Below are 24,104 nucleotides of genomic sequence, written 5' to 3' on the forward strand. Positions count from 1 at the left end.
GGATATTGGTCATAAATGACCCATCAAGATTTCTTTCGATTAACCGACTTGACAAAATTAATGACCGTTTAGTTTCTTCATACTTTTTTCTAAAGGTTTCCTTCAATGTAGTTTAAAATAAATTCAAATACATATATAAAACCCTAATTTCAAAATAAAAAGATGCGATCCTCATCCCCTATTTACATTGTTGAATACCCAGTACCTTTAACTACTTGTATAAGTGATTACCAATAAAAAGGTAATAAGTTTTTTTTCAGACAGCAGCGACTATTCGTCCTGCTAACGATCTTCAAGCTCCCAGGTTTACGAGAACAAAGTATGTATGGATACGTGTGTGATCTCTGCGTGGACAGCTCATGGTCAGCGTACATCTGTACTCGTACAATAGTGTGTCTAATAATTACAGCCGGATCGGGCTTATTACTGGTGTCAGACACATTTTATAAAAAGCTGCACATCTTTTGAATGGAAACATGAAATTTCCAACACATTCTAACCACAGCTCTGTAAGATAAAATAAGGTAAAACAGAAACAAAGAGATCATTTTTAATGCATTTCAGCATGATCAAACGCAACAAATGATAATACATGTACAATATCACGATTATTAAAACAGAACAACTTTATCTCAATCCATACTAATGGCGTCGTGAGATAACGATTAGAATAATTATTTAACCATTAACAAAAAAAGAGAATATATGTATCTAACTTTCAATACACAATTTAAGAAAATAAAAAGACTTAAAATATAACAACATATTAGATATCATCCCTTGTATATCCGGAAAAACCGAAACCGCAAGGGGTGTTACTCTTCATCGACCGTTCCTCCAGTCAAACAATGTACAGATTATGCTGAAAGTATTATTACATCCAAGTTTGATTTGAAGAGAGGAAAATACATGAATTTATAAAGGCAATAATACTTCTCGAAATAATTCAGCTTAAAGCAATACAACAAATTTAAAAGCGATGGATTCATAACGACAATGATACTTCTCAACAAAATTAGCTTGTAGCATAACTAAGACAACAAAATTATTGCATAAAATATTACAGCTGCACATACATAGAGATTTATATAGTTATACTATATCAATTATTGTCATATTATGTACTCAGATAAAGGGAAAATATTAGTTTATTGCATAAAAGTTTGACACCGTAATACTATTATGCTATGCTTTGATTTTAGGTGCCAAAAAAACTCTCTTCGGATTGTCTCTCTGTTTTTGCATCTATTATAACGGTTACGACTTGCGGCGTTTGCCCCAGTATCAGGACAAAGATGTCTACAAAAATGTTGTTTACGTTGTACAAAAGTTAACCTTGACAATAGAATTACCTCTGAAATTGGCATGTTTTTGAGTGAGAGATTGCACTATAAATCAAATTCAAAGCCAGATTTTATGAATGACTGCCAAATAAAGGGATTTAAATGCATTTGCACGAAACTATTCGGTTCAGGTTATCCCCAAATCAGCAATAAAAGACACGGGTATACGTGACTTTCCTCTCAAATATCTAAGGCGACGACCACCACTTAGGTATATTGACCACTATATGCATTTCTCACTGCAATCATAAAATGTCCATGATATTGGAGCTTCGGGTGAAAAGCTGCCGCTACAAGACAACCGATTAACAGACGAAATAATGCTCCTTAGAGCACATTCGATATGACAGCTGGCACAAACTGCACAATCATGAGGAAGTGCAGTTCCCAATAGCAGGGTCAACGGCACGCTTCAATGATATTTCGTCATATCTACCTGATAATGCGTAATGCCCGTTCCTTAAACTACAGGAGATTCAACTTATTGTCGTTACCCTTAATGGCGTTATATCGAAACCTGGAGGTCATGTGACGGTATAAATAAATTTGAAAAAAAAAATATTTTCCTTTACACATAAATATATTAGATATATGTATATGCTACAACACATAAATAATGCACCATGCAATTATTGTGTATGTTTTTAAAACACACCGGGAATGGAAAAAAAAATGTACGATTTCAAATATCCAGCACTACAGACTTTCTATTATACAAGAGTGTAGAAAGGATTCCCAAAACTATAATTAGGCTATGCATGACTTTGAATATTATACTATGTTAATCAATACGCTATCACTGAATCATACAATGATAGGGGTCTAAGGATTTTCAAACATGACCGTTTGATATACCAGCACTAGCATCAAATAATGTGAAAAATGTATCAGTGTAGAAACTCTCGTTTGGTATGCCATTTTTTAAAAAGGTCGAATCCAGAAAAAAAAATTATTAAATAGTAATCAGGAATCCTCTCGATAACTAACAATGATTTCTAAATAACAGCATTAAATGCTACTAAAGGAAATGCAACCACGAATCTCTAGATTCAGTTGGTGTTGTTTTTGCAAAACATTCAAAAACATAATTGTTTCCTTCATTATTATCCCAGTATACTATATCGCCGACAGTGTAGGAGAGAGCAAATTCAAGTTTGGAACTTACACCTAAATCGGCAGGTGCGCATATGCTGAATGAAAATCTGTCTGTAGGACCGTCACAAGAATTCTGAACGTAAGATGCCATGATATCATGATATGATACCCAGGCATTGTATGTGTATCTTACCCGTACAACCTTGTGAAAGCCAATATTGGCTACTCTCACTACCCCCGTTATCGTCAGGTCTGTGACGATTGCGTTTTCTAAACAAACTTTCTGTGCCAGAACCTTTTGTAAAAAGTTTTCTGAAGCACCAGGTTGCTGGAAACAAGCATGTAGAAATCTCTTTCCAAAATCCTTTCTCTCAGTTTCAACACCGACCTTTAGATCGGCCATTGCTGATGCCGGTATTTTTGGTGGATTTTCGGCATTTAACACGTGACGAACGTCCTCTAGGTCCAAACCCAGAGCATCAGCAAAGCGGACCATCTTCTTACGACTGGGCGTGCCCGGCGGAGTCTTTTTTGCCTTCAGTGACGAAGATTTTCTAAGCTCCGCTTTATCAATGTTAAACTCATTTTCTTCATACAGTGATTTCTGGGATCCGAATGACTTGTCTTTTTTCAATGAGCTTTCCGTTTTGTTCTCAGCGACATCCGCCTCCGCGTCATCGTCGTCCGATGATGGAGTAAATGACATATCCGTAAAAACAAAAGGAGGTGGCGAGCATTTTTTAAGCCTATCTGAATGCATTTTTACCTGCATAGCTTCCGCGACAGCATCCTCTAACGAGCCCCCACATCCTTGAGATGTCCCTGCAAGGTCATTCGATTCAGGACTGTAGGCATCGTCATTAGCATCATCGCTGACACTTGATTTTCCCGTAGAAGATCCTACAGAATTCAAATCATCCATATCTTTCGCAAAAAGTAAAGCATCGTCATCAAGATCTGATTTTTGGTTCACAATGAGTTCATTGACATTATCACTGCCGTTCGGAACGAAATCAATATCTTCTTCAGCATTCATGCTCACCGATAGACGCAGTAATTTAGAACAACGCTCTAAGACATGTTTTGCAGCTTCAACTTCTGCATTGAAGTACAGTTCTCTATCGACTCTTGGGTTGTACACAAAATTGCTACTAACACTGTAACAATCCAGATAACTTGATTCTGTGTAAGACAGATTTCTTGGCAAAAAGAACGCCCCTATGGATGCCTCTGGATCTGTCAGGTTGTTGTACATAATAAAATGCACTTCTCACGCGCCGACTGCACGCATATGTTGCTAAGATCTGAAATTACATAATTAGATTGTTTAGATACAAAATTTGCAATTACTTGTTATGTTTTCATTCAAAAATCGTTCACATAATAGATAAATCATGTCTACCGGCTTTATGAAAGGTCGATGACATTATAGTTATTACAAAACATTTACCTAACACTTACATCGGGAGAATAAAATTCGCCTGAATATCCTAACAATATCAAGAAAGTGTTATAACTGCAACCGTTGCTTAAGTCGACATCAGCATAATTGAGGATCAAATTTAATACAACCATCATTTCCTCAACACATTGGTAAAATGTTAAACTGTGTTTACGTTCTAGACCATTCGAGACTCCTCTGGTTTATTGGTAAACATTGTACGGAGAGCTAGTACTGCGATTTGAAATGGAAAAATTGTAGATATGGTAAAACACGTAGTAAAAGGCTATAATTTGACTTTTTTGATGAATTATCCATTCATAAAATAGAGAATATCATGGATTTCAATACTACTTCTGTTTCTGTAAATCCTCTGATGAGTGTAGGATAAAAGTGAAGCGAGACAAAAGTCTGAAAAGAGAAAGAAGTCACCGACGGCTTCCCGTAAAACTTGTGCATGTTGACATATGCCGGTTGCGTATGGTATGTGTTATTTGTGTTTATTAAGAATGTGTTTTTCTTCTTAAATATTTTTCCAAGGTCTTATTTGTTCTGGATATTTTTTTTCTTTTAAACTAAATCTGATGAAAATATGTTATTCGTCTAAATTAACATGTATAAGTTCTGCCTAATGCAAATGGGGAGATTGATTCTATTTCTACATCCCCCACATTGCAAAACTTTAAAGATAACACGTGGCGATGCAAAAGTACTAACTATTGATTTCAAAACATACATATAATCTCATATATTTTGTCTGTGCTGTTTTGTAATTGTATAAATCATGCATGTTGTTTGTGATTCCTGAAAGGGCCCAGGCTAATTTGAAAATAAAGAACATATTTATCTGTAACAGCCATGATAATATAGTTATATTTTTTCTTTTTTTTTTTTAATTCCGTTTTTCAGTTTTTGCTAAAATATCTTTAAAAGGTTTGAATCAAGAAGAACTACTTTAAGAACCCGCGATTCTTCATGCCAATTCCAATTTTCATATATAATTCATAGAATATACTTATCGTCCATATATTTTATGTCTGTTTATTATATATAAGGCAGAAGTGGAGCTCTGTATATCCTCTAGCACGGACTCTTGCTGCCTCTTGTTGATGCATCAAACATAGTTTTATGTGTTTAGATATTATGTATATAATTAATAATAATAATGCACATGTTTGCACAACAACCCATCATGCATGTCTACATATGAAACTTAAAAATGTATACCACCAATGTATATACTTAATGGAAGAATTTCTCTTTAATATCATATATGTTGTATTCTGTCTATTACTTTATCATGTTTATCTGTAATTATATAATATATTACATGTTTATGCCCAATGGGCCCTGATTTGGTAATAAATTCTATTTTATTCTATTATTTATTATATATAATTTACCTACTATTTCTTATGGCAAGCCCTTTTACTATTTATTCGTGAAATAAAAATTTTCTCTCAACAAGAGAGATATCTCTCTATAGCATATAGAGATATCTCTTTGACTAAAAGAGATCTTTATACCTTAGAGAGATATCTCTTTAAACAAAAGAGATATCTCATTGGCAATTACCCAGAATAATACATGTACTGAAGACAAAAATGCTATAAATCCTTTACTTGAAACAAAAAATAATAATGGTAACTTCGTTGATAAAAATGCTAAAAGTTTAATATTCAGGAAAACGAAAGTAAGCATATATATAATCTCAAATGCAATGGACCGAATTTTCTCAGCTTATGAAATAATCAACTATTTCTAATTTGAGTATTTCCGTCAATAAAAAGCTTACTTCCGGTAAGGGAGAAGTCATTTGAAATGGAATTTAAATAAAAAAAAAACATGAAGAGAGATATCTCTTTTTGCTTGAGAGATATCTCTTTTAGACACGTTTAAAAGATATCTCTTTCACTTTAAGAGATATCTCTTAAGATAAACTGAGAAAGACATCTCTTTTACTTAAAGAGATATCTCTTTAACTTAATTGGAAAGATATCTCCAAAAGTAAAAGAGATATCCTTTTAGGTGAAAGAGATATCTCTTTAACGTTTAGAGATATCTCTTTTCACGTAAGAGATATCTCGAAAGGAGAAAGAGATATCTTTACAAGTGGAAGAGATATCTCTCTAAGTATAAGAGATATCTCTCCAAGTTTAAGAGATATCTCTTTCTCATAGAGATATCTCTTAAAAATGAGAGATATCTCTTTAAGTTGAGAGATATCTCTATTTTTTAAGAGATATCTCCCTAAAATGAGAGATATCTCTGTAATTTTAAGATAGATTTTATTTTCCGAATAAATAGTAAAAGGGCTTGCCATAATTTCTACTCTATAATTTTTTTTCAAGTCATTTATGTAGACAAACAAATAATGTATGTATGTATAACTGTGGCGAGGTTGAAACCTTAGAAAACTTTCTTGTGCATTGTTCTTATTTTGAAAACTGAAGAAAAGGATTCACTCCCCCTATAATTACATTTTTTAAAAAAACCCTAATTACATTTTAAAAACAAATTTTATTATCTATTTGTTGATCCTAATCTTCCACTACCAGAAAATCGTGCGATTTTAAATCAATCCAAAAACACCCAGTAGTTCAAAATAAAAGATTTCCATATATCGCGTTTCTGTCCAGTATTAAAACACGACTTCATGGATTTGAATGTCGTATGCATAAATTGTTTGTAGTAAGCGTTTTGTTTTCTTTTGTGTAAACATTTTTTCTGAATAAGTACCATTATTATAATATTAACTATAATATTCCTTCTTGTTAATCCTACTTTTTCTTACGTTTTCCCCTTTCCTATTCATCTGTAAATAAAATACATTTATTACTATTTTGAGGTCAATATGATGATTTAGCCATGTGAGGAGTACAATATTCACCAAGCCCTTCATCTGAATAATTTAAACTCCCCTTCACCCGAGGATGCTGTTCCAACTTTGGTTTAAATTGGCTCAATTGAGAAGTTGAAAATGTGAAAAGTGTGACGGACGAAATTACAGACAGACAGACGGACGGGCAACGGCTCATTTGAGCTTTCAGCTCAGGTGAGCTAAAAGATTGTTCGTATACATAAAGCATGTTCTTACAACTCGAATCAACTGGGAGACAAACCCCGTATGCAGCAGGTGATAATTAAGGGTCTATTGCTATATAAGTATGGAAAGTTGACAGTTAAAAAAAAGATGTCATCACGTTTATCATAAAGTTTTGTTCCTAGGTTACCGATAAGTTCTTTTTCTAGAAAATATCATATGAAACAGATCTAGACGTGTCAGACTCTGTGGTAACTTTAACTTCACCGTGATATATTGAATGCACATACTATTTTCATAATACTCGTCGTCGATTTATCTTATGTCAAGCTGAAATCTACAATAAGGGTGTTTTTCTTCTCATAAAGAGGTATGAAGCTTTCATCGGGATCTCTATGAAAAAACTTCAAAAAGTCATAATAATGAAAATGGAATTACAAAATGAAATTTAATCCTTGTTTCCGCTTTCTTAAAAGATGAATTTTCTTTAAAATGATATGAAGTTGTCAGATATATTTTTGGAAAATTAAGAAATAAAATTCTATCATTACATTATACTAATGGCAGATATTGAACAAATTTCAAAGCATTTAAATTAGTTATCGCAATTGTCCTAGTTAAACTTAACCTTATATCATGGGTCAAAAGGGGGTTCATTGAATTTGGAAAAACATGCTACTATGAGCAGACGATACGATCTGGGTCACATTGTTTTTTCCGCGGAGGCTATAAATAAACATTCATTCATACCATGTTTACAAATCGATTGCGTGAGAAAACACACGTAGGCATTTTTAAAGATGATGTAAACAGCACAAAGTTATGAAAGTTATGTGCACAAAAACAAGACAAGGTTAGATTATTTTTTAATAAACAACAACATAATGAGATCCCATTATTTATTCAATGAAATCCAAAAATAACATCGTAAGGAAACAACATTGCAATGTGTCATAAATAAAAAAAAAACCCAGGTCAAATAATAAGATATTTTTTGGGGGGAAACAATTAAACTTAACAGATACTCTTTTCACTAGTACGAGGCCCTGGTCAGTGTAATTGTAATGACTGGTTAGCAACAACTGATGATATAAATAAATAGATTATTATGATAAATCATAATCAACGGTCAAGTTATAAAGTAAATCACGATCTTTGACTTTTGAGATTTCTTTATTGTTATACATGTACTTTCCAGTAATCTAGATCAAGAGTATTAAGCAACAATATATTCAAGAAGGGAGGTAAATCAGATGTAGATACTTAAAAATTCCAAGGAACTTTTGGAAAATTTGAAATCACAAGATTTTACCAAAATCAACAGCTTCAAAACCTACGACTTTTCAACTCTGTATACGATAAATTAAAGTCCAGGCTTTTTGATATCATTGACAGCTGCTTTTTCAATAAAAATGGAACTCGTCAATTTACTTACCTTGTCATTGGTCATTTGCAAAATTATTTTGTGAAATACATTCTGATTGTACACACAACTACTCTGAAGTTGACATAAAAAAGATGCTTGAGTTTCTGATTGACAATATCTAATGTTGTTTTTGGAGGTCAGGTCTTCCAACAATCTATTGGAAGTTCCCATGGGTACAAACTGCACCCCGTTATTAGCAGACCTATTTTCGTATTCATATGAAGCAGAAATTGTCCAAAATCTTATGCGTGAAAAGAAAAAAACACTTGCTGTGGCCTTCAACTCGACATTTAGAAATATCGACGACGTATTGTCAATTAAGAATGGTAATTTCCATTCTTATTTCGAAACGGTATGTCCTGGTGAGTTTGTTTTGAAACAAAAGATACCACAGAGTCTGACACATTTGTTTCATGTTTGGGTATTTTACTGGAAAAAGACGTTAATGGTAAGCTAACAACCAAGCTCTAAGATAAACGTGATGACTTTAACTTTTATATCGTCAACTTCGATCCCTTACCTATGCAGCAATATACCTACATCACCTAGCTGCATGCGGAATTTATATATCTCAGTTGGTTCGATACGCAAGAGCATACTTTACGTATGGACAATTTCTAAAATAAGGTAAGTTATTGACAAACAAGTTGATGAAACAAGAATTTCAGTCTCGCTTAAAGTCACCATTTCGTAAGTTTTTTTGTCGATACCATGACCCTGTCAGCAAATACAATTATCATTGAGTCATATGCTGACTGGCGTTTTTTCATACTAATTTTTAGTCGATTATTTTTACACTGAGTTGACGACGGATTTTTCCATTATTTCCCGATCATGACAAGCAGCACACGGTGGGTGTGACCGGTTAGGGGATGCTCACTCCTCCATGGCACCTGATCCCACTTCTGATGTTTTGGAGGTCCTTGTTTGCTCTGCTCCTATTTAATTTGTATTGTTTTATGGACTTTTCATCTTGAATACAGTTCGTTATCTTCATATGTTTCATCGATGAGACGGTGTTATTTGTTAGTTTGTTAAGTTTTAAAAATTGTTTATACGTAGAGCATGCTCTTGCGTATCGAATCAACTGAGACACATAAACTTTGTATGAGGGTGATGAAGGTATATTGATGCATAAGTAAGGGAAATCGACTACTGTAAAGTTAAAGTCATCACGTTTATCATAGAGCTTGGTTGTTTGATTACCATTAACGTCTTTTTCAATTAAAATATCCAAAGATGAAAAAGATGTGTCAGACTGTGTGGTATCTTTCATCTAAAACTCACCGGGATATATCGTATTGACATAAGAATGGAAATTTCCATTGTAACTTGACAATACTTCGGCGATATATCTAAATGTCGAGTTGAAGGCCACAGTTAGTGTTTTGTTTATTTCTTTTCACGTATAAGATTTTGGACAAATTCTGTTTATATGAATACAAATATAGGTCTGCTAATAACGGGACGCAATTGGTACCCATGGGAATTCCAATAGATTGTTAGATGACCTAGTCTCTAAAAATCACATAGATATTATCAATCAGAAACTCAAGCATCTTTTTGATTTCAACTTCAGAGTATGTGTGCGTACAATCAAAACTTTTTTTTTAACAAAAATTTTGCAAATGACCAATGACAAGGAAAATAAATTGACGAGTTCCATTTTTATTGAAAAAGCAGCTGTCAATGATATCAAAAAGGCTGGACTTTAATTTATCGTGGGAACAGTTGTGTATAAAGTTGAAAAGTCGTTATTTTTTTAAGCTGTTGATTTTGGTAGGATCTTGTGATTTCAGATACTTTTTGAATATATTGTTGCACAGTGCTCTTGAAGTTTCTCCTTCACTACTGTTCATATCTTAGTGAGGCGTAAAGAAAGAAGCTTGGTATCTAGAGCATTTACTGGAATCCGCTATATATCGTTGTTTGTAAGGATTTTTATGAGATTTTGGAATCCAATACAGATATGGTAGTTCAAATTAAGATCAATAAACACTTTTTTTCATTCCTCCATTGATTCGATATATATACTGTATTTCTCCGAGCAGCGTATTATCCATGAAAAATTCTCGGTAGTGACTTTCATTTTCTTATATGTTGTTTCGACGTATACCGGTGGACTTGAATTAAAAAATACCAAGAGTCTGATGTGTCTTTCTTCTGTTTGGATATTTCATTAAAAATGACGTTAATGGTAAGTTTTGGTAACCTAACATCTAATCTTTGTGATAAACGGATGACGTCAACTTTTCCATCGTCAACTTCCCTCATTACATATTCAGCAATATACATGTAGCAGTTTACTCTTTTCACCTTAATATGGAATTAATGACCCACAGTTGATTTGTTACGCAAGAATATGGTCTATGATTATATGTCAAATTCATTCTGAACAAAGAATTATTGCTATTGACAAACAAGTTAATAAAACAAAAACATCAGTATCTTCGTTTAAAGCCAACATACAACAATTTTGTCAGCAAATACACTCTATCAGAAGGTCTATACTGATTGACTTTCTACATATAAATTCTTTGTCAATTATTTACGACAAGTATAGCACAAGGCGGGTGTGACCTGTCTTCAGGAGATGGTTACTCCTTCATGGCATCTGACCCTACCTGGTATAATATTAAGAACTCTGTTTGTTGACGTTTGAGTTTGAATACTGTTTGGCATCTCTATATTTCTCTAAAGACGTATATTTCCTGATGGCGATTTTCTGGTACCTATATTATGTTGAAGATGCTACAGAAAACCTCAATATTTACATTTTCATACAATTTCAGTGGTAAATATGTACTAAATTCTGATTCCCCCAACTCAAAAGCTTCTGCATTTTTTGCCCCAGATTTCCAAAACACTTGTTCAAGAACGCAATTTATTGGTACCCTAAATACAACGTAATTTGTTTAAAAACGTAAACAAACAAAGAATACATAAAAAAGACTGTGTCACGTACTGCTTCATTTATATTGTACAAGTAGTATTGGAATGAACATGGATGTTGATTTTTTCAGTTACTAGTAATTTTTAGTGTAAAAAGGCGGCTTGTGAATCTGTTACATGTGTATATTTGTTGGGATATATTATGCTTCATTACACCTTTAGTAGGTGATGTTGGGTAGGTAGTCAAACCTCCAGGTTAACATCAATGTAAACATATATGGAAATACTTGATTATAAGCACACTTTGTATATATGTTATATGTTATGCTCACGCATGTATGTATATATGTTATAATAATATGTATTGATCTCTGTGTTGTTAAATAACAACCAAAGAAATGTTAATAAACTGGTAAACTGGTAAAACTGATATATTATGCTTTATTACACCTTTAGTAGGTGATATGTCAATTGAGGATTCAATTTTAGATCAATATGGTAAGTTATGTACATCCTTATTTCAAATTCTCAACATTTTACAATATTTGAAAGTACAATTATCTTATGTTTAAAGGAGGAATAAGAAAATTGGCGCTTTAATAATAGATACCCGGTAATTTATTAATTCTAATCAAGAATCAAATTTTTATGAGCATGTATTTTCTCTTTTTCTTTATTTTGATGTCTTTTAAAAAAAGGTTAATATATTTACATCCTCAAACAATTTCTTCTTCAATGACCAAAAAACATTTTTACCGATGCATTGTCTTTAAGTTGATGATTAAAAGAGACAGTCTTCGTTATTTATTTATACTGAATTTTGATCCACCAAAATTAATGGCTTTTTGTGATGTATTTTCCAACCAGAAAATATGCTCGCAACTTATCCGAACCCTCAATATGACAATTTTTAACATAACCCAAAGGAAGTGCGTAGGTCAATCTAAGATATATCTGGGATTTTTATATCAAAGATTTTTCAAATTCTTTTTTTTAATTAATGCGTGTCTCCCCCTACTTTTCAAGGGGACGAATTCTTTTTCACATATACATGTATTCTGTGTAAGAATTTGAGCCTTATTTACGGAATTGTGAGTAAACTTGGAATTCCTAACTAAATTAAGGTTGTTCCAAAAGTAAAAAGGATAAAATCAAAGAAGTTCTTTAGTTACATATATAAAACGTACACAAGTATTACAACTTGCTCTTTATGTGTTGATGTTTTAGCAATTGTTCTGCATTTTGAAACAAAAATCAATAGCTTTTGCGACTTATTTTTTCCGAAGCACGTGTTCAAAGTAAGAAAAAAAAATAGGACGCAATTTATTGGTACCTAATACTACGTAATAAAACGTAAACATGGGAACTAAAGAGAATACTTCGTCATAAAATACTCCATTTACATTATGAACCTTGCACTGGAATGATCCGGAAAATTGATGCAATTTTTTTTAACCAAAATCTTCAGAAAAATGGTGAATTTGGAATTTAATAATTTACTGTTGTTCTTTCATAACCTTAAAAGGACTTATTATAGTATGGAATTTAGTGTAAACATGGTCAGAAATTCATATTCTAACGTATAAAACTAACAGAAATTACAAAATAAGACTTTGTACATAACGTACTGCTTCATTTATATGGTACAAGTTGTATTGGAATGAACCCGGAAGTTGATTTAACTTTTTTTAGTTACTAGTAATTTTCAGTGTAAAAAGACAGATTATGAATTTATTATATTTGTTTGGATACATTAGGCTTAACTCTCCCGATTTAATTACACCGATTTAATTCAGAAAACCGCTTTTCTACAAAAGCTGCGTCTTAAGTATTTTTGGTTCGCTTGGGTATCCATTTTTGAAGCCACTCTCATAAAATCTCGCTAGATATCGCGTGAATCATACAAACGCTTTTTTTACATAGATTTCAAGCACGGATTTGACAACGACAACAACACAAGACTACCATGATACATTGGTTACGATAAATTAATCAACTTCCTAGATACAGCTTTTAAGAATTAGATGAAAACATTTGACATCGTCTTTGCACAGAAGCCCACAACTTTATCAATAAAGTCAATAGAAATCACTCGATTTATCTCTACATCATCGCGGGAAATCTGATTTATATAACGAAAGATAGGAACTTGTTTTAATCTAGATTACATTTGTTTTGTTTAAAAACTTAATCTTATCAGCAAAGTCAAAAGGCTAAGTAAAAAAAGCAAAATGATGAGCATGAAAATTATTTTAATGTGTTTCTGTCTTCTTCTTTGCTGTTGATATTTGTTTAATTAGTGTAGGTACCTGATTTCATTTAAGGCTTATAATATACATGTATATTACATGAAAGATATCGATAATCCAATTACCGCTTTTGAGGTCTGAATCTCCCTATTTCTCATCACAATAGGTTAACATGTATGACCTTTAGTGGGTGATGTATCAATTGAGGATTCAATTTTAGTTCAATATGGTAGGTTATATGCATCCCTTATTCAAATTCTCAACATTTAACAATATTGAAAGTACACTTAATCTTATGTTTAAAGGAGGAAAAAGAAAATTGGCATTTTAATCATCTATTACTTGTTTATTAGTAATTCTAATCGAGCATAGATTTTTTATGAGCATGACTGTATTTTCTCATTTTCATTTCAAAGTCTTAAAAACGTTATTTACATCCTCAAACAATTTCTTTTTTAATGACCACAAATACATTTTTTTCCGACGCATAGCAGGTCTTTAAGTTGATAATTAAAAGAGACATTCCTAGTTATTAATTTATACTGAATTTTGATCTGCCAAAATTAATGGCTTTTTGCGATGTATTTTCCAAACCTGAAAATACGCTCGCAACTTATCCGAACCCTCAACATGACAATTTTTAACATAACCCAAAGGAAGTGCGTAGGTCAATCTAAAATATATCTGGGATTTTTATATCAAAGATTTTTCAAATTCTTTTTTTTAATTAATGCGTGACTCCCCCTACTTTTCAATGGGACGAACTCTTTTTCACATTTATGTTGTGTAAGAATTTGAGCCTTATTTACGGAATTGTGAGTAAACTTGGAATTCCTAACTAAATTAAGGTTGTTCCAAAAGTAAAAAGGATAAAATCAAAGAAGTTCTTTAGTTACATGTATAAAACGTACACAAGTATTACAACTTGCTCTTTATGTGTTGATGTTTAAGCAATTATTCTGCATTTTGAAACAAAAATCAATAGCTTTTGCGACTTACTCTTTCCGAAGCACGTGTTCAAAGTAAGAAAAAAAAATAGGACGCAATTTATTGGTACCTAATACTACGTAATAAAACGTACACATGGGAACTAAAGAGAAAACTGCGTCATAAAATACTCCATTTACATTATGAACCTTGCACTGGAATGATCAGGAAAACTGATGCAATTTTTTTAACCAAAATCTTCAGAAAAATGGTGAATTTGGAATTTAATAATTTACTGTTGTTCTTTCATAATCTCAATAGGACTTATAATAGTATGGAATTTAGTGTAAACATGATAAGAAATTCATATTCTAACGTATAAAACTAACAGAAAATACGAAATAAGACTTTGTACATAACGTACTGCTTCATTTATATTGTACAAGTTATATTGGAATGAACCTGGAAGTTGATTTAACTTTTTTTCAGTTACTAGTAATTTTCAGTGTAAAAAGACTGCTTGTGAATCTATTATATTTGTTTGAATACATTAGGCTTAATTACACCTTTAGTGGGTGATGTATCAATTGAGGATTCGATTTTAGTTCATATGGTAGGTTATATGCATCCCTGGCTTATTCAAATTTTCAACATTTAACAATATTGAAAGTACACTTGATCTTATGTTTAAAGGAGGAAAAAGAAAATTGGCGTTTTAAAAATCTATTAATTGATTACTAGTAATTCTAATCGAGCATAGATTTTTTAAGAGCATGACTGTATTTTCTTATTTTTTCTATTTCGAAATCTTAAAAAAGGTTATTCACATCCTCAAACAATTTCTTTTTCAATGGCAACAAATACATTTTTCCCGATGCATAGCAGGTCTTTTAGTTGATAATTAAAAGAGACAGTCCTAGTTATTAATTTATACTGAATTTTGATCTGCCAATATTAATGGCTTTTGCGATTATAAAACGTACAAAGTATTACAACTTGCTCTATATGTGTTGATGTTTTAGCAATTGTTCTGTATTTTGACACAAAAATCAATAGCTTTTGCGACTTACTCCAATTTCCGAAGCACATGTTCAAAGTAAAAAAAATAGGACGCAATTTATTGGTACCTAATACTACGTAATAAAACGTAAACGTAGCAATCAAAAAGAGAGCTGCGTCATATGATACTCCATTTACATTATGAACCTTGCACTGGAATGATCAGGAAAATTAAGGCAATTTTTAAGCAAAATTTTCAGAAAAAAATAGTGACTATGGAATTTAACAATTTTCTGTTGTGGTTTCACAACCTTAAAAAGACTTATAATGGTTTGGAATTTACTGAAAACATGGTAAGAAATTCACACTCTAACAAATAAAACTTAAAGATAACAAGTCAGATTAAACAGTTTGGACTGATGTGTTATGAACTTATCAGAATAGAACACATCACCGAAAATATATTTTTAAAAAGACTCAAGAAGTCTTGGTATCTTAGATTACCAATTAACGTCTTTTCTTAGTAAAATATCCAAAATTGAAACAGATGTGTCATAATTCTGAGGTATCTTTAATCTTAGCTTCATTGGAAAAGCCAATAAACGAATGGAAATTTTATTAATTGATACATGTAACACGTCGTTGATATACGTAAATATCAAGTTGAATGCAAAAGCAAGTGTTTTCTTCTCAAGCGCAATGTATAAGGTTCCATCGTGAACTTTTCGTATTATATCTTAATAATATTCCTCTATCACCGGTGTTTACATCTCCTAAGTTATTAGTTAGTTATTAGAGCATGTTCCGAATCAAGTCAATTTTTAAACCGAGGCTGGCTACTACCGAATAAATTGATGTTACAAGGATACAGAGATTACAACAACTTGTTTAAAGTCAACATTTTATTGTCGTTATATTGACCTTGTTAGCAAATATAACTTAGATCGTATTTTGGCTGACTGGTTTAATACAATGTGTTAGGCTTTTTGTTTAATACTGAATTTGACAACGGAATGTTCCGTCTAACTGGCCAATACATAGAGCTTAATGTGGAAGTGACCGATCAACAAGGGGCGCTTACTCCTCCTGACCCCATCTGCTGGTCCTTGTTTATGCCCTCCTCACAGACTTGTACTGTTTACAGATTTCTTGACTTTTATCACTGTTTCTTATCTTAATCTTTTTTATTTCCTAGATGTAAATACCATGCATGATTCTAACAATTCAATTCAATATATAACACTGATTCTTTTGAATGGAAAAATTACACTTTGGAATGACTTTTTGCTCCAATGACCAAAAATTTTCGCCTGATGGGAATTATAAGGAACTTATTTTATAGCAATCCCGGTCTGTTAACTACAGGTATAAAACCTTGAGTAAAGGTCTTATTTATAGATATGCAAAGATGTGTGTAATGACATCCCAATAGCATGACCACCATACTGCAACATATTTTATAGTCGCATTGCAATGTTTTTTTCTGATTGTGTTATCTTTTCCATAAAAAAAGATCTCTAGATATGGATGCATGCAAAATGTACAATAAATATGATTCTGAAAAATGTAAACTTAATTTGTCTTACACAGATTGGTTATTAAGTTGATCAGAAAAAGATTCGAGCGCCATAAAAGTAAAAAAAAAAATGGTTTCATGAAATAGGGAGATAACGAACAGCAATAAAGCTCAAAAATTCATCAAATCAATACAAATTGGGAGAAGGTCAACCAAGGACCTACAAAAACATCTGTGAGGTTGGATCAGGTGCCATAGAGGAGTAAGAATCTCCTATAAAGTAGTAGAATATGCCCTGTTCTCCTTTTTACGATAGGGCAAACGAAAATCCGTAGTCAGATTCGTTTGATACGAAAGCATGGTTCAAGCAAGTGCAGGGAAGAAAAGGGGTCCAATAATGTAATAATATATGAGCGATAATTACTTTAGTATCTTTATCCAATGATGGTGTTATTTATGTATAATTATTCAATTGAATACTTTAAATAAGAAGTGACATGAGTTCTTCCGCAAGTCTTTTCATTTAGTCAATAAGTTAGGCCAGGGAAGATATAACCAAGACTTCCTTAATGGTAAAATATTTTCAGAAAACCCTATTTTCAGAAAAATATATACTGCTTGGTTCTTCTTTTTCCCTCTCTCATACACATTGTTCATTTTAAGTATATTTTTTTAATTTCTTAAATAGACAGAGACTGAATATCTCAATACATGCCTTCATTGTATGACTACATGTATTCAACTTTTCGTTAAAAAATTTCATATCATAAAATATTACCTAGATTTTACTCTAAATACACTTACCCATCATGGAAATTCAACCAAAATTGTTCCCTCGTCAATGGAAAACGTTTCTTACTTGATCCAACAACCACTTCTGACTGATTTATTGTTATTGTGTAACCTGGATCACATGTAAGGATTAAAGCTTTGGATGTGATGAATATAAATCAGGCTTTCTTTTAAATGATTTCCAGTCTACAGAAATATTTCTTTCTTGAACATGTCAGTGTAAACTATCAAATATGTTTTTTAAGTGTTCAAGTGCGCGCACATAACACTGATGTCCTGTTTCCAAAAATATAATAAAATGCAGGAAGTGAAATTATTAATGAAATAAAATAAATTTGTACAAAAAATTATATTAGGGATAGGCACATACGTAATTAAAATTATGTACTAGTACTTACCTTCCTTAAGATTTGTCTGTCCATGTAAAATGAATCAAGAGAGCTTTATTGTGAGTCTCATTTTTTGTCTTATATTACATTACATTACACATGTCCGGAAATCTAAACACAGACACAATCAGTTTTTTTTTCTGCTAGCTGAATTTTCAAGGTGGTGGATCAAAGAGTTTGTATATCTTTATTTAAAAAAAAATATGGTTATATTTTAGCAAAGAATCAGTTTGTATTTGGCAAATGCCACTATTTAACTGTGAAATTCGACTAAAGGACAAAAGGTGAATGATTTTTACAATTAGTAAAAAAAAAATCGTCATAATCATCATCAAGATGTAACTCTTCCCAATATTAAAAGTAACAGCCATATCATAGGTAATTGATACTTTTCTTCCTTAAAAAAAGAAAGGAAAACTGTTTTTATCAGAAAAAATAAAGACGTAGTTTGCTGATCATGCTACAGTGTCAGTCTATTTTACGGAACTCCTCGGGTTTTATCCTTCAAAATACTAGTAATCATTTTCATCTACCCTTCCTATATTACTACTTTGTATTCACACTTTGTTTTTCATAATTGTTGTTTTTTTTTTGTTTTTTTTTTTTTTTTTTGTTTTTGGTTTTTTTTTTTTTTTTTTTTTTTTTTTTTTTTTTTTTTGGATAGTCTTTAAAAAAGGAAATATAAAAACAAGTTTAATTTCAGATTATAGGTTTACAGTTTTTTTTAATTGTCTACGAAAAATCAATGCATTATATATGAAGTTACCATAATGCAGTTAAATGCAGCTTATCGTTGCAAAATAAATTATTATTTTTATGTAGAAAATTAGGAAAAAAGAAAGGCAGCTTGAATTATATTCCTGTTATCTACATCAACACGAAGAGTGTGATACACAAAAATACTATATTTATTTGCATTAAACCAATATGAATATTTTTTACAAAAATCACCAATGCTCTTCACATAAGACACATAAATTAATATTTTCAAGAAAAGAGTTACACAAAATCGATATCACAATGAAAACGATCGACAAACAACATAGGTCACTTGAGGTGAATCCAGTGAGCTACATATGAACATTTATTCCTTTAAAAAAATAGAGCCACAATCTTATTTCATCACTTTAGGAAATACATACTGTCGTTTAAGATGCAACCACTTAACTAATAATAGCCAAATTTGGTTTATTAGTGAAATGTGGAGATAATGAATCGCAATCAGACACAAATATTCATTCAAACAATACAAATCAGGAGCAAAGCAAACGTCGACCTTTACAAACATTAGAGGTGGGGTCGGGTGCCGTGGAGAAGTAAGCATACCTTGACAACCGGTCGCACCAATCGTGTGTTCCTCGTAACAATCGCAAAAACGGAAAAATCTCTAGGCATTTTAGTGTATAAATACTGACCTATAGCAATTGTGAAAAAAGATAGATTGCATTTGCTGACAAAATCATTGTATTGACCATTTAACTTCCAAAATGATGACTTAAGCCGAATCTGTTGATATTCTTCTTTCAACAGCTTTTTTTATTAATAGTTCGTTTTAGAAATTGTTCGTGCGTAGAGCCATAAGATATAAACCCCATATACAAGTGATAAGGATATATTGCTACATTATTAAGAAAAGATGAAGATAGAAAAGTAAATTTATCACATTTATAATAGGTCGTTATGTTTTTAAAATCTTTTCAAGTTACATAATCAAATATGAAAGAGATTCTTTTTTTTTTCAAGTTTACTAGAATAAATCGAGAACATCATTTATGGATAAAAATGACTAATATATCATTTGTTCCTATTCCCTGGAGTCTAAAGAGTGTTGTCTTAATTACGTTGAAATTTTTCAAATCTTCAACTTCTGGGGCCCGTTTTACAAAAGGACTTACGACTTAAGACCAAGTTTAATTATTCATATAACTTTTTAATTAACATTATATCGAAAATTATTTTAAACTTTTTAAAAAGAATGTGGTAAGATATTTTTACACAGACAATTTCAAAGAGAATTATTAATTTTGCAAAATTTTACAATAATTGAAGTTTTTGGCCTTAGTCGTTAGTTCTTTTGTAAAACCGGCCCCTGGTTAGCAAGCAGACAAAAGTTAGCAAGATTGTATGGAGGACAGAAATTTCTATTGACATTGCGAAATACATAGCCCTTGCTTAGGGCATCAGAGATGTTGGCCATAATATAGGAAAAAAAAACTAATGAAATGTTTACTTATGGACATCTTGCGAGCAATCTGTCTGCAGGTTGATTTGTTTAAACATAATAAGTACTTAATCTTTTACCAAATATGTGACAAGATGGGATTGGGTTGCTTGTACATGTATATTTAAAATACCACTTCTTTACAACTTTGAAAAATTCCACTTTACTCATAGACTCTAGCTGTCAAACGTTTATACATTATAACCTTAACACTCTACCAAAATTAATAAGCATTCAGTCAATCAAGTGTAGGACTTAGTTGGTCATATATTTAAATATAATACATCTTTGAAAATCTCAGTTTACTTATGATTTCATAAACTTGTTACCAAAAGTGTATAATTCATAAGTCCCTATCATGTGATTCATATCCCAGATTGAACATAAATTAGTCATATGAAAATGAAAGTAAATTATATCTTTAAAAGTGTTTTTTCTGAGCAATTTTCTTGTATTATGCAAAATTTTATACAGTAAACCCTCTACAAAAATGACCATAGATTAGGCTTCAATGTAGAGTCAAAATGGTCAAGATTTGAATTTTACAATTCAGTATTTTTTTATTTATTATCTTTTCTCATTTTTAACGAGAAAAGCTGTATGAATGCTAATAAATACATAGAATCATCATCAAAACTGTAAAATTTTAGTCACACAAGTTAAGATCAATTCGAGGTGGACCCAAAGTGGTCATTATGTGAAAATTCCTTTATACTCGGGTACGTACGTGTCGCAAAAGCTAAAACTTGCCTCTTGGATTAAAATGACTCTGTTTTAAAAAACATATTTTAACTTTTTAAGGGTTGGTTTTTTTTTTGTTGGTTTGAAAATTCTTTAAGGAAAAAAAACACAAACATTTCCCCCCAGAAATCAGCAATAGTTCTCATAGATTAATAATCAAGTAGGTAAGGTAACGTAAATGGTATTTTTTCAGCTAAAGTGGGAACATTTTTATAAGATTTTGTCATAATTACAAAAATATGTGCATAACTAAAGATTTCTTTATATTTTAGGGATTATTATTTATGTCATTTACATTCATAATCAGTCAATGATTATTGAGTTGACACAAAGGAGTGATTTTTAAAAAAAAAAATCAAATTTTAAGAGCATCACAAACAGAAGTACTGCTATTTATTGTTTAAATTATAAATGTAGTGATATTTCATATATATTATGCAGAAGTTTAAGCATATCCGTGCCCTCGATCGAAAGCATGGAAAATGGCCGCCATTAGTGTTTTGCATTAAAATACTATCAACAAACATACCGATAAAAACTACAAAATTTACTCCTTAAATCATTTTTAGAGCGTGATATCTTTTTTTACACATATTATTTTTCTCTAATTTATTGTAGTAAAATCAAAAAAAAAAAAAAAAAAAAAAAAAATTGCACTTCGCAAAATTCACATATCATTTTGCACAAATGAATACACTAATTACCACAAAGCGTATGAAAAATATTGAAGAATAATTGGATATAATCTTACCTTTCAAATATTTTTCAATGAATCTTATTAGCGTTGTGCACTTGTTTTCGACCTAGGTCATTTGCATATTTGTCTAATCTGCAATATAGATAATGCGCAAAATGTCTGTTGTTGCTTTTGTGCTAGTTCGGTTATGAAGCATGCGTACAAATAGGACTTTCGTATTTTGTTTTGCATCAACAAGAAAACAAATATGTGATGCCAAAAAATGCTTAAATCAGATATTGTTAGGTATTTATGACTTTCCTAAAGGTTCAAAAACAAATATCATTGATGCAGAATTTTGTTTTTAATTGTTGACAATGTCAAGTTTAAAAGGATATAGTGTAAGGACGATATGAAAACAAAATCTTCATCATTATAGATATAGTTTATGTACAGCAATTGAGAAATGTTTTGTTTTGAACATATTTTATTGACAACATGTCAAAGGGATTGAACACAAGTTCCAAAACTTAGATAGTCCTCTCCCATACATAAAATATCAATTTAAGCCATACAATATTTACAAAGAATTACAATTTTACAATTCAGAAATGTAACAAGTATATTTTATGACATTGATATTCAGTTTCATTTTACTATTTTGTTATAATGTAAAAATGCTATATCATTAAATTTATAAAGTGAGCACAGGCCCTTGACGTTACTTGTTTTCTTACTTGGAAAATATTATCCCATATACCTATATTGTTAATTATTGAACCAGTATGGGCTTTTTTTCAGAAGAGCCTGTGAAAGTGAGTTACATTGGATGGCCTTTAAGATTGCACCTTGTCTGTGTCAAGGTTTCACCTTGTCTGGGGCAGAATTTTTGGCCAGAAACCATTTTGTTTTTGTTTTATTATCGAGTTCTGGGAGGTCAATTTAGTTTGTTGTAATTATGTAATATGTACTCATTTTGATCAGCTATATCTACAGAAAATATTGGTTTGTGGCCTCCAATTATTCTTTTATTGAGTTTTATTGTCATTTTGAACCCCTAAATGTAATAAATGACATTTATGGAACATAAAAACTGTTCTGTTATTGTTTGCTTCGATAGGAAAAAGTTTCACTTGAAAATACGTATTTAACGTCAAGAGCATGTGTAAATGAGCAATGAAAATATTGTGATAGATCAAATTTTAGAAATATGTATATAAAAAAGTTAACAGTGTTATAAAAAAGTAATAAGCATAACATATTTTGCTACCTTTATATATAATTGTATGTTGATATTCAAACAAACTGTAACATGTGTTGTTGAACAGAACCTTCATATCTATGTTGTTTATAGATATAGGTAAAATTAGTAATGATTATCAATTGAATAATTATATATTCGTTAAATATAAGATTATTTTTGAAATTCGTGTTTGATTTAAACATTTGCGAATCAATGAACATATTTAAAATTTAGTGCCATCGTTATATCTGTTTCTTTTTTGTCTGTCTATTTGATTTTTTAAGACTGGTGGATGGCAAAATGAAAATACTCAGTATCAAAATTGCATCCACATTTAGGGTGAATTCACCATGCATCGGACACATGCCTTGCTTCGGACAACTTTAGACAATATATTCTCTTTCAACTTGAGAGTTCCATGTATTTATTTGTTTCTGTCTAGAAGCTGAAGATTTAATTTTTTTAATGACACCGATTGTTATTATCATGTTGTAATAAAAATACCCCGAGAATGGCCTTGAAGTTACGTCATATTTTACATCATCAAAGGGGAGTAACCAGAAACTTATGATTTTTCGATTTTTAGAGTTATCGTTCTTAAAATTCGACTTCAGCGGAACGAGTCAGACTTTGGGAAATAAAGTTAAAGATTGATAATTTTACATAAATTTTAAAGAAATTTCACTTCAATGTTCGTATAATTCTTTATAGAACTGGTTTTCACTAGTACGTTCATTTCTCCGTACATCGGACACAAATTAACCATGCATCGGACACTTTCCGATACAATGGAAAGTACTACCATTTTCATACAGAACTCATCTGATAGCTGTTTTTTGCGGAAAGGGAAAATAAAAACTCTGTTTTTTCAGTCAAAATACAAGTTATCGATATATGACGTCTGGAATTTGACTCAATTTATTTCTACAAACTAGAGTATGATAAACCATGAAAAAAGGGCGCGAATTACCGCATTATAAGCATTTTAAAGCATTTCTAAGGCAGACTGAGGTCTCTTGAATCGTTCTACATTTGTGCAACGATATCGTCAGTTAAATTTAAGTTGAGGGTTATTTCTTAGATAAAAGATAAAAATATATCCATATCAAGC

General features: G+C 31.3%; 1 protein-coding gene across 5 annotated transcripts; it reads right to left on the bottom strand.

The window, feature by feature from the left end:
* Window positions 1–536: 536 nt before the first annotated feature.
* On the bottom strand, window positions 537–21,933 carry LOC134267097 (glycogen-binding subunit 76A-like). 5 transcript variants are annotated; one of them, XM_062749317.1, is made up of 3 exons: window positions 18,118–18,237; window positions 17,736–17,909; window positions 537–3,742 (listed from the first exon to the last, which is right to left on the bottom strand). In XM_062749317.1, the coding sequence occupies exon 3, from the start codon at window positions 3,691–3,693 to the stop codon at window positions 2,362–2,364; it is 1,332 nt and encodes a 443-aa protein (XP_062605301.1). In that variant the 5' UTR covers window positions 3,694–3,742; window positions 17,736–17,909; window positions 18,118–18,237; the 3' UTR covers window positions 537–2,361. The 5 variants fall into 5 exon arrangements, 4 of the variants coding, with proteins under 4 accessions (XP_062605301.1, XP_062605304.1, XP_062605302.1 ...); XM_062749320.1 differs by lacking the exons at window positions 17,736–17,909; window positions 18,118–18,237 and adding an exon at window positions 21,826–21,933; XM_062749318.1 differs by lacking the exons at window positions 17,736–17,909; window positions 18,118–18,237 and adding an exon at window positions 3,900–4,078.
* Between the last annotated feature and the right edge of the window lie 2,171 nt (window positions 21,934–24,104).

Source organism: Saccostrea cucullata, unplaced genomic scaffold, assembly GCF_032062105.1.
Source record: "Saccostrea cucullata isolate Sc308-1 unplaced genomic scaffold, CSIRO_AGI_Scuc_v1 ctg1077, whole genome shotgun sequence".
NCBI lineage: Eukaryota > Metazoa > Mollusca > Bivalvia > Ostreida > Ostreidae > Saccostrea > Saccostrea cuccullata.